Here is a 16,240-nt window from a genome sequence, read left to right on the forward strand (position 1 = left end):
ACACCTGCTAATTTAAAACAACACCTGACATGTACATGACCCTGAGTCAGCGCATACAAAAACACTCCAGACAAACTCACAATTTACGCACTCCTGGGTTTTCCATAACAAGAATTGTACTGGATACCAAGACTGCGTCTCCCGATGATAGAATATGACTTTTAAGTCACATAAACGACATAAATTGATCTTATTTTTGTTGTTTTTAGACTATTGGTTCACGGTGATGACACATCCTCCAGCGTGTCATGTGTAGCTAAGGGGGGAGGGGGAGGACACAGGTGTTCATAGCCTCTGTTCTCTTGATGCTTCCCCTCTCCCTCCCGTATCTCCCGCCTCTCTCTCTCCCTCTCTCTCTCTCTCTCTCTCTCTCTCTCTCTCTCTCTCTCTCTCTCTCTCTCTCTCTCTCTCTCTCTCTCTCTCTCTCTCTCTCTCTCTCCTCTCTCCCTCTCTCTCTCTCTCACTCTCTCTCTTTTACACAGGGTTTGACAAGGTTAAGGATCCCTAGCTTTATTGACAAGCTATTTACAGGTTAAGGATTCCTAACTTTATTGGCAAGCTAAGAGCTGTTACCTACATCAGCTCATTTGAAAGCATTTTTATTGTTATGAGACATACAAGTAGGGAACAGGATGAAGTTGGAGCCATCTGTGGGCCAGCATTTTCATTTGATCAACTGACTTTATCTCGTTGACATCATTATGCTGTACGAATGTGTTCCATACTCGAGTTATCCTGGGTATATATGATCTCAGATGGAGTGATGTTCTGGAGAAGGGTACAGCCAGAGTGAAGTTGCTGCTTTCTGCCCGTCTTGTGGCATAAAAGCTTGTTTCACGCTGTCCTCGAAGTGGATCCAAGTGTGGTACTTTGACAATATTGGTCTTGTACATAACAGTAAGGCCACCCACATCCCTCCTGTGTTGAAGGCTCTGCTGAAATGACAGATCTATCCAGGATGGGTCCAGGCGAGAGATAAGACGTCTTGCTCTGTTCTCCACTCTGTCAAGCAGTCGCAGATGAGAGGGGGGGGTAGGCAAACCAAGAAAGTGGAGCATACTCAAGGTGCGAGCGTACTTGTGCCTCGTACAGAATCTTGCAACCCCTACTGTCAAGCAGATGCGAGATACGGCGAAGTGCTGTAAACTTCCTGGCTGCCTTGTTTGCTAGATTTACAACGTGGTTCTTCATGGTTAGTTTGGAGTCAAATTTCACCCCAAGGATATCAGCTTCTTCTCCAGGAGCCAACACCCTCCCAGTCATCCTTACTACTGCACCAGCATTACCATCATGGTGCCTAGAGACGATCATCATTTGCGTTTTCTCAGGTGCAAATGTTACTTGCCAACTATTTCCCCAAGCTGATATAGCTCTTAGCTGGTGATTGATGTAGCTTAGAGCAGCTGGCATTTCTTCTCTTGGATAAGTGAATGTCAGTGTACAGTCATCTGCATATGCATGTGATTCTGGGATGAGATGAAGAAGGTCGTTGAAGCAGACATTCCATAACAATGGTTCCAGCACGCTTCCTTGTTGAACACTTGCCCCAATAGGATGTCTTGCTGATTCCGTTCCATTGAGAACTACACTTAGAGATCTACCATGAAGGTAATCACTGAAGAGACATAGCGTATAGCCTGCAATTCCCAGTGCTTGAAGTTTTGCTAAGAGGCCCTGGTGCCACACCCGGTCGAAAGCACCAGCAATGTCCAGAGCTACCACACAGCTGACTTTGGATTCATCCAGTGACTGGTACCACTTAGTGGAGAGGTTTAACAACAGATCAGCAGCAGAGTAGCCTTTCCTGAAGCCATATTGACGATCACAAAGTAGTGAGTGGTAGTCAAAACACTCTGTCATTTGTCTTGAGATTATTGTCTCAAGGATCTTACCAGTGATTGACAGGAGTGACACTGGTCTGTAGTTGCTGATTTCTGCTCTGCTCTTCTTTCTGTGGACAGTGACTACAGTTGCCTCTTTCCACAGAGAGAGCCATTTACACTGTACTAGGCAGTGCTGAAAGATGCGAGTTAGAGGTTCTGCTAGCTGGTCTGCACATCTTCTCAGCAATCTTGGGCTCAACTTGTCTGGGCCCACAGCCTTTTCTTGGTCAAGCGATTTAAGAAGGAAATGCACCCCCTTCTGCCTTATTGTCACCACTAACAGTTTTGACACAGTTCTTGCAGCTAGCCAAGGAGGGTCCCTTGCTGGATCAGGAACTTGCATTTTGGTAGCAAAGTGTTCAGCAAAGAGGTCTGCCTTCTCTTGACTACTAGTAGAGGTAGTCCCATCCTGTCGATTTAGAGGTGGAATGAGTTCATCAGGCAGATAACCTGATGCTAGCTTTCTTTTTGTGTCCACCTCCCATTTAGCAATGGTCCACTTTTGAACGTCACCCATATGCCTACAGGCTTGCCTGTGCAAGTTCCTGTTATAGGTGGTAGAATGTCTCTTATACCTTCGCCATGCTTTGTACTTAGCAGTAGCAGCCTCTCTACAACGAAAGCCAAACCAAGGCTGATCTGTAGGCTTCGTCACATATTGCCGGTGAGGAATGTGTTTTTGTTGTAGATTAAGGATGTGTCCACTGAAGGCTTTCACTTGGTTGTCAACATCCCCTTGGAGAAGAGCATTCCAATCGGTGGTGGCGAGCTCAGAGCAAAGGGCTGGCCAATTACCTCTTTCCCATAGCCAGGTTGTGCGTGTGGACTCCTCACCTCGTTCTGTTGGGATCTTAAGTGTCGTAAAAACAGCCTTGTGGTCAGACAATCCAACGTAGCCGAGGGGTTGACAAGTGACTATGCCTTCTCCCAGATCACTCACTACTGGGTCAAGGGAGGAGCCAGAGATGTGAGTAGGGAAATCAACAAAGTTTCTCATGTCAAATACTGCAAGAAGGTCATCAAAGTCCCTCTGTATAAGGTGTTGGTTGAGGTCACCAACAATTATGATATGTTGACAGTTGTGTTGTAGCAGAAGGGAGTCCATATTTTCCATTAGGAAGTTGATGGGGTCTGCATGTTGCCACTGAGGTCTGTACATTGCACATGCTAGTACAGAGGCACTAGTGTTTATGCAGAGCTTGAAGAACATCATTTCAAGATGAGTAAGGGTGGCAACATCAATCTGCTGGGCATGAACACTTTCAGAGAAGCACACAGCAACACCTCCTCCTTGCCCTTGCCTGTCTCTTCTCATCCATGAGGTGTAGCCAGCAATTCTTGCAAAATTTTCTGGAGTCCTGTCATCCAAAAATGTTTCAACAGCTATCATGTCGGGACGTCGAGTGTTCACAAAACTATGTGTGAGCTCTCCAACATTAGTAATGAAACCTTCAATGTTGGCCGACAGGATGCTGATAGACTGGCTCCTCATGATGTGGTCAGCTTGAGGTGGTGGGTGTGTAGGGCATGTAAGGTGCCTGCCCTTGAGAGAGGTAGGGTACTGAGGCAGCTGCAGGGATGTAAGTCTGTGGTCTTGTATAAGGCACAATACCACCTGCTGGGCTGAAATAGGAGTAGCTGAGTGGGTGACGTGTGAGAGTGTTCACCAATTCAGAGATCCTGCTGGTTTGTTCTGAGAACAGGTCTCTAAACAGGTGGTCCTGTCTGTCAAGTTCCTTTTTCTTCCAACACTGGTCCTCCTTATGTCCTTTTTTGTAGCAGTAATTGCACCTGGTATCTCGCAGGCAGTTGTTGGCGATGTGCCCCTTCCGGTGACAGCGAGAGCACAGCCTAGGTGCCTGGGAGGGTGGACTAGGATTTGTTGCACCTCCTGTGTTTTGCAGATTTGTCCTCAGGTTCTGCCGCTGGAACTGTGTTAGTGGAGGGTGAGACGGCCGTAGATGTCTTCCTTCCTGTGTGTGTGTGGGTGTGTGTGTGTGGGTGTGCGTCCTTGTGTGTATGCATATATTTGTACGCTCGTGTGCACATGTCCGTGCGTGCGCCCTCGTGTGTGTATGTGCGCGCGCGCGCTAGTGTGGGTGTATGATCCACTTAATATTTGTATTTATAACTCATTACAATTGTGACCAGGTGTGGACGTATCAGTGGTTCATTACTTTGTAATTGTTCATGAATGTAACCATGTATAGGAGTGAAGCTGATTCATTACCTCTGTAACTTGCCATGATTAGTGACCAGATCTACCTGGAGTTCATTACCTTTGTAACTAGTTCAGCTATCATAACTTTGGGGTCCAGTCACTGGACCCATTATGTACCTTTGTAATCTTTTGACTACCGCCCACAGGATGGGTATGGGGTGCATAAAGATATTAAATTAAAGTGTGTGTGTGTGTGTGTGTGTGTGTGTGTGTGTGTGTGTGTGTGTGTGTGTGTGTGTGTGTGTGTGTGTGTGTGTGTGTGTGTGTGTGTGTGTGTGTGTGTGTGTGTGTGTGTGTGTGTGTGTGTGTGGTGTGTGTGTGACTCAACAATCAATATTTGCACCAATAACTCATTACAGTTGTGACCGGGTGTGGAAGTGTGAATTGCTCATTACTCTATAATTTGTTCATGATTGTAGCCAAAGTATAAACGTAAGTAACCATTCTACAGAATTCATTACCTTTGTAACTTCTGAGCTCATTACCTTTGTACCTAGTTCAGCTATCAAAACTTTGGGGGCCCAGTCCCTGGACCCATTACGTACCTCTGTAATCTGTAAATACCTTTGTAACTTGTCATGATTGTGACCAGACTTACCTGGAGTTCATTACCTTTGTAAATTGTGAGTTCATTACCTTTGTAAATTGTGAGTTCATTACCTTTGTAAATTGTGAGTTCATTACCTCTGTAACTTGCTCAGCTATCAAAACTTTGGAGTCCAGTCCCTGGACCAATTATGTACCTCTGTAATCTTTTGACTACCGCCCACAGGATGGGTATGGGGTGCATAATAAACATATTAAACTAACTAACTAACTAACTCCACGTCCTCTTCCACGTCCTCTATCCCGTCCTCTACCAGTTCTGACAGATGTGTCCCTGCTGTTCGTACTTTGGCGCAGTAGGTGATCAGGTGCAGTGATAGTTCCCTGATTATTAACTGCACCGATCTCTGGTGGAGAAACTCCTGACTCAGAACACCCTCTCTCTCTCTCTCTCTCTGTATGTGTGTATATGTGTATGAATGTTATGTTTTATGTGTCGTTAAAGAAATAGTTAATGATTCATGGTATCCCGTCTGGGCTAATATATCACAACATACGTTTCTATATTGTTTAGACATACATACAAGTTTTCTTTTATTTCTTTCCAGCAAACCTACTAATTTATTAGCCATCCTTCATTTTTTTCACGTTTCTAATTTCATTAATCCTTTCTGTGGTATTTATGTCATCTTTTTGTATTTTGACTAAAAGTTAATTTCTTGAAGGTCTTGACTTCGTTCCACTGCCCTTATTTCAAGTTTGGTGAGTCATGTACATTATATAGTTTGTACATTTCTTTGTCAATATATATATATATATATATATATATATATATATATATATATATATATATATATATATATATATATATATATGTATATATACATATATATATATATATATATATATATATATATATATATATACATATATATATATATATATATATATATATATATATATATATATATATATATATATATATATATATATATATATATATATATATATATATATATAGGGACGTACCACCTCTAGAACTGTCTAGGGACCCTCATCGTCAGAGAAAAGAATAGATTTGCTTCAGGGAAAACTGAAGCTGTTTGAGAATTTTCTCCTACCACCCCCTATATTACTATATATTTTATTTAAAGTCAAAATACATTGACAAAACATTCACAAAGATACAATAGGAAGTTAAACAACATAGGTAACTCAGAGCTACATCTGGAACACTTCGTCCAGCTCCCCGGCGGTGGGCCGCGTGCCCAGAATGCTGTAGGCATTTCCTCTCTAGATCGCAACATTGAGTCTCTGAAAGAGGAAGCTGGTCGCCCTGTGGTCCTTGGTTTCTATGAGCTTTTCACCCAGCTCTTTGAGAAGCTTTAGAGCACACTTGCCCCATGCTCCAAGGGTCTCCGACCCTATTGGGATGAAGTTATAGCGGATCTTCTGGGTCTCCCTGTGGCTGTCAGCTCCACCTCCTTCCACTACGGAGTATGGCAAGTAGGTGTCTGCCAATGTGGCGGCACAGGTGTAGTCCCAGGCAATCTGCTTTCCATCCTTCCAGGGTAGCATAGTGGCTCCATCAGGACGCTTTTGACTTCCGTCAGACCTCTGCACTGGGATTCCCGTTGAGCTGGGCAACGGGCTGTGGCGAGGCTTCTCTTTATGATGTCATTGACCTCCTCATGTCTGGCATACTTCCCTTCTGCTGTGTGACTCACGAGACCATGAAGTAAGAATTGATCAGATGTCGCCTTGACGCAAATACACCTATGTTCGGTGAGGATGGGGGCGGCTAGGCGAAGAGCAACACCAATCCGAATGGCCTGTGGGTCTAGTCGAGTGCCCAAGGAGGAATTGGGAACAGCTAACAGGAAATCTCCTGAGTGTGGTGCCGTCACTGCCAGGAGACGAGCTTTGTCCTTTTCTGAGGCATTGGACAGCATTGTGTTGGCGATTTTTTCCATGATCGGTTTGTCCCAGTTATATATATATATATATATATATATATATATATATATATATATATATATATATATATATATATATATATATATATATATATATATATATATATATATATATATATATATATATATATATATATGGTCAATTATCAAGAACTTATTTAAAATTAAATCCTTTCTAAATTTTTCTCTTAAACAGATAATGTAAAAATTAATAATTTTGTAACAAAAGAACCTTAGAAAACTTACCTAAACTTATTATAACAAGTGCAGTTTAATTTAGCCTAATCCAACTAAATATATTTTAGATACGTTTATACTAATTTAATAACAAACACAGTGAAAAATATTTTTTCGTTAGGTTCAAAATGATTTTTGCAAATTCACGCGGGTCATTCACCTCAAGAAGTGGTGAAGGCTTGATCCTCCGTCTGCTGAGCTCGAGGCAGACAGCACTTCCTATTAGTATTCACGTCAATGTACCCTGGTACATAAACTCACGCTTCATTGGTTCGAACCTAAAGCGTTAACATGGAAATAATTGTCGTCAGAATATTACGTCGAAAACTGCTAATGTTAATTAAGGCCCACGGTCAATTAGACATGTGAAAAATGGAATGGTGATACCAACAAGATGTGGAAAAAGAGACTTATGTGTAGTTCAGACATTTATTTGAGGAAACGTACCGCGCCATGAGCGATTTCTTCAGTCCTGGGCCTCTACGTGTCTATTTCCACACAAAGGAGACCCGAATCAACAGCTTGTTCACCAGGAGGAAACACTGACTGATACTGAAGAGGGAAGTATCTTAATAGGTAGATATCACGAGAGGAGTTCCTCAGGTATTCGTTCTCAGCTCAGTCCTTTTTTTTTCAATTTAAGTAAATGGTAAAGAAATGGGGCTAACATCTATTCAAATTCACTGATGTCGCAAAATTCGGGGGGAGATTAAATACAATATCTACGGCTGAATGTATACGATCTCAGGGTGATGTATTATAAGATCTTGGCTGACGTATTGGTTGGTAACGTGAACGATCAGTCTCGAAGCAGCAAAACAAACACAGTGTTAGGCTTCATAGCTAGAAATTTAAATAATAATACCCCAGAAACAACAGCATGCTGGTTCCATTTTCTCCCGTGAGCCACCGACTAGATGTGTTTGTCAGGTTCTTTTACCAGTCTATATTTTTCGTGTTCTTTCGCCCATTTCCTTTATGCGGTAAAAACCGTCAACCTATCCAATGGCACCACCTGTAGTATTCAACCACCTGTAGTATTCAACCACCTGTAGTATTCAACCACCTGTAGTATTCAACCACCTGTAGTATTCAACCACCTGTAGTATTCAACCACCTGTAGTATTCAACCACCTGTAGTATTCAACCACCTGTAGTATTCAACCACCTGTAGTATTCAACCACCTGTAGTATTCAACCACCTGTAGTATTCAACCACCTGTAGTATTCAACCACCTGTAGTATTCAACCACCTGTAGTATTCAACCACCTGTAGTATTCAACCACCTGTAGTATTCAACCACCTGTAGTATTCAACCACCTGTAGTATTCAACCACCTGTAGTATTCAACCACCTGTTGTATTTAACCATCTATTGTTTTTAACCACCTGTTGTATTTAACCACCTGTTGTAGATAAATGGTTCAGAGAACCGACATGTTGATAAATTAGACGCATGTGCAACTCTTGGGTATTTTTATTGAGGAAACGTTTCGCCACACAGTGGCTTCATCTTCAAAGGAGAAACGTGAAGAATAGAAGGAGAATGAGGTAATCAGTCCCTCAACCATGAGTCGATGTGGTCAGTCCTATTCTTCACGTTTCTCCTTTGTATGGACTGATGAAGCTACTGTGTGGCGAAACGTTTCCTCAATAAAGATACCCAAGAGTTGCACATGTGTTTAATTTATCAACCATCTGTTGTATTTAACCACTTTCGGTATTTAAGTACATGTATGTAACCTCCTGGTCAAAATACTAAAATAATTTTTAACCCCTTACAAGCCTAAAATTATTATTCTAAACGAATTGTAAAATCTAAAAATAATTCTAGATTATTTATAATAGCCTAAAATAATACGAGACTATTTACAAGAGCTTAAAATAATTGTAGATCATCCATTTGCATGAGCCTAAAATAATTATAGATCATTTAAAAAGCCCTAAAATAATTCTAGATCATTTACAAGAGATGTCGAGGAGACACGAAAGTGCCCTGGTCTGTACCGAAAGTAATTCAACCAACCGAAAATAATTCAGAGAACCTAAAAATGATCCAAAGAATCCCAGGTAATTCAGAGGGACTCAGATAATTCAAACTAACTAAAATAATGCTAGGAGCCTAAAATAACTTGAAGACGTTGATCCGGCCACACTGAGTCACGGGTTGTTAACCGAGTTGTGATCACAGGTGCGGGATGTTATCCTCGTGGCACCGTCTGTGACACTCTTTTTTCCACCTCCTTTACGAGGGGTGGGAGTTGGGAGGGGAGAGAGGGGGAGGAAAGAGGGGTGGGGAGGAGTGCCTTGAGGCCACTGAGCGGGATCTTGATTTTAGGAACTGGATCTATCCTCGCCATCAACGGGTCGAAGTTCAATGACACCTATTTCCCCAGACGCTGTGTCACCCTTCCGGTTTCAGCTGGGTTTTTTTTTTGTTTTTGGCCTTGTTATGAAATAAAAATAATTTTGATTCCATTTATTTTGTAAAATGCTTCTCTTTCCATTATTATTAATATTATTATTATTATTATTATTATTATTATTATTATTATTATTATTATTATTATTCTTATTATTATTATTATTATTATTTCCTGAGGGAAAGTCTATTTCCGTACTGATAATATAACGCCTGGTATTATTAGGTAGTCAGGTTTGATTCAAGGAAGGAAGGAAGGAAGGAAGGAAGGGAGGAAGGAAGGAAGGAAGGAAGGAAGGACGGAAGGAAGGAAGGAAGGAAGGAAGGAAGGAAGGAAGGGAGGAAGGAAGTAAGGAAGGAAGGAAGGAAGGAAGGAAGGAAGGAAGGAAGGAAGGAAGGGAGGAAGGGTAATCCTATTTCCTCAGAACAAGAGCCCTTCACCAGCATCAAGGCACCGTTCACTGAAGAGCTTCCTTGTTTTTTCAAGGGAAATAACAAGGTAGACCAAAAGTTAGAACCCCAGAGATATTTTAACCTGGGATAAAACTTTATTTTACGACTCTATTACCCACAGTGGGACTTTATAATGTAACAAAAGCTCACTCTGGGAAAAATGTTACAAGATGAAGCTCCTTTCTTTGCTCTTAACTTTACTTTTAAGATTTAAACCTGACATGTAACACCGTAATATTCTGAATATAGAGATAAAGAGTTCTTGCAAGTACTGTTGATGGTCGTCCAAAGTGTACACAGGTCGTGCTATATGTACATAGGTTTTCCTAAGTGTACACAGGTCGTCCTTTGAGCACAATGGTTGCCTAATATGTACATAACTTTTATTATGTGTACACAGGTCCTTCTATGTATTCACAGGTCGTCCTATAGGTACACATGTCCAATAAATACGCAGGTTGTCTTATGTGCACACGGGTTGTCTTATGCCTACACTTGTAGTGACACATGTACACCGTCGCACACTTGCTGACAAAAGCAAAGAGAAACTATCGTTGCAAAAAGTATTCTTTAGAAATTTATTCACTGTCATATAGAAACACGTGCTAATATATCTGGTAAATATACGCAATTATGAAGCTAGGAAACGAATAAACCTCAGGTGAAGCAACAATGACAGCATCACACGTGAGCACCACACCCCCCCTCCCTCAGTGCCACTCTGGAAGTGCCACGCTGACAGCATCCACGTCGGCGGCTACGATGCATGTTGGGGAGCAGGAGGAGACGGGGTCTCTCCATAAGGGGGAGGTGGAGGTTCTACTTGCATAAGTAGTGCCTCGCTACCTCGCACAACCATCACATTCCAACTACTTGTCTTATTGTCTACTACTGCTCGGTATCTGACTCCCCACAGACATAAACATGAGGTAAAAACGTTTTAGTATTACATATATTATTATTGTGAAGGAATGGTTTGTAACACAAAGGAGAGGGCTGAGTGCTCGTGGTGTCTGAGTTACACCACGAACTTGATCCTTGTAATATTTGTTTGACGACTGTTTAAAAAGATTGAACCTAGTTTAAAAGCACTGGGGACTGTTTCACGGAACTGGGATTATTTTGAAGAAGGATCAGACTGAAATGTTTGCAAATAGGTATGCGTCTTCTATGAAATACGTGAGTATTTGCTGCCAAAAAGTGTCAAGGTACATAGCAATTTTAAATATATCTGTTGTAATATATCTGGTGTAATATATTTGTTGCAATATATCTGTTGAAAAAAATATCTGATGATATAGCTTCAGAACTCCACAACACAGGAAAAGTTTTCTAATGTTTTATTAAATATTTCCTGGATTATATAGTTATAATGTCAGATGTATAAAGCTTCAGAGAGATTGGTAGCTGTCATGTGTATAAACTAAAGAAATATAAATAGATCATTATACTGTACTTCAAGGGTGTAAATTCTACGGTATTTGCCTCCATTTTTTATTAATGTTATTTTTTATATGGCACATTGGGTATTCAGATGTCAAGATATTTGGATATAAGGAAATTTTAAGACGAGAAAGATACGAGGTAGAGATCTAGAGACTATTTTAAGACGGAAGAGATAGGAGTGGCGAAGAGTTTGAGAAGGAAAGAGATAGATGTGGTGGCGGTTTAGAGACGGAAGAGTTTGGTGTGTTGGCGATTTTGAGAAGACATAGGTTCAGTGGTGGTGATCTCTAAATATTCACCAGACAACTGTTGGTTACTGATTGTGTATCTGGTCTAGGATCGCTGTGTTGGTAGTGTTCGCCGTGATGGCTATCTGTCAGGCCGCCTCCGTCAACGAGGGAGAGGCCAAGGCACCAGTGGTGGAGACGGTGCCACTGAAGAAGCCGGAAGCAGCAGTGCCGGTGGAAACGGTGCAGTTGAAGACAGCGGACGAGAAAAAGATTGAAGATGCAAAGAAAATTGAAGACATGCCAAAGCCAATGTAAGGATAATTCTTTTCACTTCATTATCCCCTCTCTCCCCTTCTACCCTTCACAGAGGCTTCTTGATGCTGGCGAAGGGAACTTAATCCTCCAAAATTGGGGCTATTTTCCCATTCCTCAGAACAAACATGACTACCTACTTTCCCCCATTTACTGTATTACACTTCCAGGCTTTGCGCTTCCCCGTGAATACAGTACTGATAATACTCCTTCTCTCTCTCTCTCTCTCTCTCTCTCTCTCTCTCTCTCTCTCTCTCTCTCTCTCTCTCTCTCTCTCTCTCTCTCTCTCTCTCTCTCTCTCTCTCTCTCTCTCTCTCTCTCTCTTTTCTATTTTCTATAAGCCTTCTTTACCTTCTTTATTAAATTATTGCAATTATTCCAAGTCAAAATCTTCTCTAGCGAATCATTTTTTCTTCCATTTATTTCTTTGTTTTTTAAATTTCATCTTTTTTTTCACTTTCCGTTTCAACTTTCCCTCATTAATTAAAATATTAAAATGACCGAGAGAGGAAATGCATACAGTGTGATGTACAGTGAAGTCACGTGATGTACAGTGAAGTCACGTGATGTACAGTGAAGTCACGTGATGTACAGTGAAGTCACGTGATGTACAGTGAAGTCACGTGATGTACAATGAAGTCACGTGATGTACAGTGAAGTCACGTGATGTACAGTGAAGTCACGTGATGTACAGTGAAGTCACGTGATGTACAGTGAAGTCACGTGATGTACAGTGAAGTCACGTGATGTACAGTGAACTCACGTGATGTACAGTGAAGTCACGTGATGTACAGTGAAGTCACGTGATGTACAGTGAAGACACTTGATGTACGGTGAAGTCACGTGATGTACAGTGAAGTCACGTGATGTACAGTGAAGTCACGTGATGTACAGTGAAGTCACGTGATGTACAGTGAACTCACGTGATGTACAGTGAAGACACTTGATGTACAGTGAAGTCACTTGATGTACAGTGAAGTCACGTGATGTACAGTGAAGTCACGTGATGCACAGTAAAGTCACGTGATGTACAGTGAAGTCACGTGATGTACAGTGAAGTCACGTGATGTACAGTGAAGTCACGTGATGTACAGTGAACTCACGTGATGTACAGTGAAGACACTTGATGTACAGTGAAGTCACGTGATGTACAGTGAAGTCACGTGATGCACAGTAAAGTCACGTGATGTACAGTGAAGTCACGTGATGTACAGTGAAGTCACGTGATGTACAGTGAAGTCACGTGATGTACAGTGAAGTCACGTGATGTACAGTGAAGTCACTTGATGTACAGTGAAGTCACGTGATGTACAGTGAAGTCACGTGATGCACAGTAAAGTCACGTGATGTACAGTGAAGTCACGTGATGTACAGTGAAGTCACGTGATGTACAGTGAAGTCACGTGATGTACAGTGAAGTCACGTGATGTACAGTGAACTCACGTGATGTACAGTGAAGTCACGTGATGTATAATGAAGTCACGTGATCTATAATGAAGTCACGTTATGTACAGCAAAGTCACGTGATGTATAGTGAAGTCACGTGATGTACAGTGAAGTCACGTTATGTATAGTGAAGTCACGTTATGTATAGTGAAGCCGCAAAGAAATAAAAACAGTAAGCTGGCACCAGTGTGGTAAGCTGGCACCAGTGTGGTAAGCTGATACCAGTATGGTAAGCTGGCACCAGTGTGGTAAGGTGGTACCAGTGTGGTAAGCTAGCACCAGTGTGGTAAGCTAGCACCAGTGTGGTAAGCTAGCACCAGTGTGGTAAGGTGGTACCAGTGTGGTAAGCTGGCACCAGTGTGGTAAGGTGGTACCAGTGTGGTAAGCCGGCACCAGTGTAGTAAGCTAGCACCAATGTGGTAAGGTGGTACCAGTGTGGTAAGCTGGCACCAGTGTGGTAAGGTGGTACCAGTGTGGTAAGCTGGCACCAGTGTGATAAGCTGGCACCAGTGTGATAAGCTGGCACCAGTGTGGTAAGCTGGCACCAGTGTGGTAAGCTGGCACCAGTGTGGTAAGCTGGCACCAGTGTGGTAAGCTGGCACCAGTGTGGTAAGCTGGCACCAGTGTGGTAAGCTGGCACCAGTGTGGTAAGCTGGCACCAGTGTGGTAAGCTAGCACCAGTGTGGTAAGCTGGCACCAGTGTGGTAAGCTGGCACCAGTGTGGTAAGCTGGCACCAGTGTGGTAAGCTAGCACCAGTGTGGTAAGCTAGCACCAGTGTGGTAAGCTGGCACCAGTGTGGTAAGCTGGCACCAGTGTGGTAAGCTGGCACCAGTGTGGTAAGCTGGCACCAGTGTGGTAAAGCTAGCACCAGTGTGGTAAGCTGGCACCAGTGTGGTAAGCTGGCACCAGTGTGGTAAGCTGGCACCAGTGTGGTAAGCTGGCACCAGTGTGGTAAGCTGGCACCAGTGTGGTAAGCTGGCACCAGTGTGGTAAGCTGGCACCAGTGTGGTAAGCTGGCACCAGTGTGTAAGCTGGCACCAGTGTGGTAAGCTGGCACAGTGTGGTAAGCTGGCACCAGTGTGGTAAGCTGGCACCAGTGTGGTAAGCTGGCACCAGTGTGGTAAGCTGGCACCAGTGTGGTAAGCTGGCACCAGTGTGGTAAGCTAGCACCAGTGTGGTAAGCTGGCACCAGTGTGGTAAGCTGGCACCAGTGTGGTAAGCTGGCACCAGTGTGGTAAGCTAGCACCAGTGTGGTAAGCTAGCACCAGTGTGGTAAGCTGGCACCAGTGTGGTAAGCTGGCACCAGTGTGGTAAGCTGGCACCAGTGTGGTAAGCTGGCACCAGTGTGGTAAGCTGGCACCAGTGTGGTAAGCTGGCACCAGTGTGGTAAGCTGGCACCAGTGTGGTAAGCTGGCACCAGTGTGATAAGCTGGCACCAGTGTGGTAAGCTGGCACCAGTGTGATAAGCTGGCACCAGTGTGGTAAGCTGGCACCAGTCTGGCAAACTTGACAGTACCAAACTTAATTCCATCACAGTCAACGTGAACACAGACTCAGCCTTCCTGACACATCACAGCAAGATAGCAAAATTAATATTGCACATTTCGCTTCGTTCTAAACTATTATCAAGAAGCGACGGGGAATGAGAGATGGACGACGTTTCGGCACGGAAATGACAGCCGGATGATCTATCGACTCGCCAGCAAAAAAAAAAAATGAAAACGATACACATTTTCATTTAATTTATTATATTTTACTAATAATTTATTATATTTTACTAATAATTTATTATTTTACTAATACTTTAGTTGGTCATTAATTATCACTTCTTCTCTTCTAGTCTTAGTGCTGCCGAAGAACTTCCTCTAGAAGAGGAGGAAGAGGATGAGGAATTCTATGAGGATGAGGATCCACAGTTCGGTTTAGAGGAAGAGTTCGAAGATGATGAGGAGGATGAGGAGGAAGGGGAAGAGGGACACAATATTTGGAAGAGGTGAGAAATATATTAATAATCACATTACAATATCAGGAAGAAAAATATTGCATCAAACACAGGAATTACATGTACAATAATATATGGATTGCTTTTAGCACTTGATAAACAGGTTGTTTACGAATGTACAGTTATATAATAATTTAAGTAATGATCATATAAGGTCTTTGGAAGAATATAAATGTTATTAGTAATAAAGTTGGTAGAATTACCGACAATATGTAAAGTAAAAGGACACAAGTGCAACTAATGTGACATTTATTGTGGCAACGTTTCGCTCTCCAGGAGCTTTATCAGGCGAAACGTTGCCACAATAAATGTCACATTAGTTGCACTTGTGTCCTTTTACTTTACAGTATTCACCTCACTCTGAGCCTTTATATACCCTCTGTGTCCATGTATTGTTTGTAATGGCTTGATAAAGCTCCTGGAGAGCGAAACGTTGCCACAATAAATGTCACATTAGTTGCACTTGTGTCCTTTTACTTTACAAATGTTATTAGAGTATTGTTTTATCTTACAGAAGCGTGGATGAGGAGGAGGAAGAGGGGGACGATGAAGATAATGAAGAAGACGAGGAATAGAAAGTTATAGTGGATATATATATATATATATATATATATATATATATATATATATATATATATATATATATATATATATATATATAGTACATAAAATTATATATGTATATTTTGTATTTAGGTGTTATATCTGTTTTTTTTTAATTCTCTTTTTTTCTTGTGGAGAGAAAAGATGATGATAACTGTAACGGTGCTGAGAATGACATTTCTTTGTAAAGAACCAGTAAGGCGATGGTGATGATGGTGACGATAATAACAACGATGATAACTGGGATGAAGGCGATGATCATCAAGAAAAAATAAGGGGAATCTTTGTTAATTGGTCTACATCTGATGGCGTAGATAAGGATTCCCGTGGGGAAAATACGCGCTTCGAGATACTGACCATCTGAAAGAAGTATCGAAGTATCAAATAAGACGACAGAATCTCAACAAAGAAAGAAGCATCTTGGTCCTTCTTACCTGGAGAAATATACTCATCACCTGTGCA

The 16,240-nt window shown here is 42.0% G+C and overlaps 1 protein-coding gene across 1 annotated transcript; it reads left to right on the plus strand.

The window, feature by feature from the left end:
* The first annotated feature begins 10,526 nt into the window (after positions 1-10,526).
* Positions 10,527-15,830, plus strand: LOC128695531 (parathymosin-like). Its single transcript, XM_070093274.1, has 4 exons — positions 10,527-10,667; positions 11,522-11,725; positions 15,014-15,166; positions 15,690-15,830. Exons 1-4 carry the CDS (start codon positions 10,663-10,665, stop codon positions 15,748-15,750), a joined length of 423 nt encoding a protein of 140 aa, XP_069949375.1. The 5' UTR covers positions 10,527-10,662; the 3' UTR covers positions 15,751-15,830.
* The last annotated feature ends 410 nt before the right edge of the window (positions 15,831-16,240 follow it).

This window comes from Cherax quadricarinatus, chromosome 42 (assembly GCF_038502225.1).
Source record: "Cherax quadricarinatus isolate ZL_2023a chromosome 42, ASM3850222v1, whole genome shotgun sequence".
NCBI lineage: Eukaryota > Metazoa > Arthropoda > Malacostraca > Decapoda > Parastacidae > Cherax > Cherax quadricarinatus.

Excerpts from the sequence above, each read along its gene's own strand:
- LOC128695531 (XM_070093274.1), top strand. Across the intron at positions 11,726-15,013 it reads GAAGACATGCCAAAGCCAAT|TCTTAGTGCTGCCGAAGAAC; the intron begins GTAAGGATAATT and ends CTTCTCTTCTAG. Across the intron at positions 15,167-15,689 it reads GGACACAATATTTGGAAGAG|AAGCGTGGATGAGGAGGAGG; the intron begins GTGAGAAATATA and ends TTTATCTTACAG.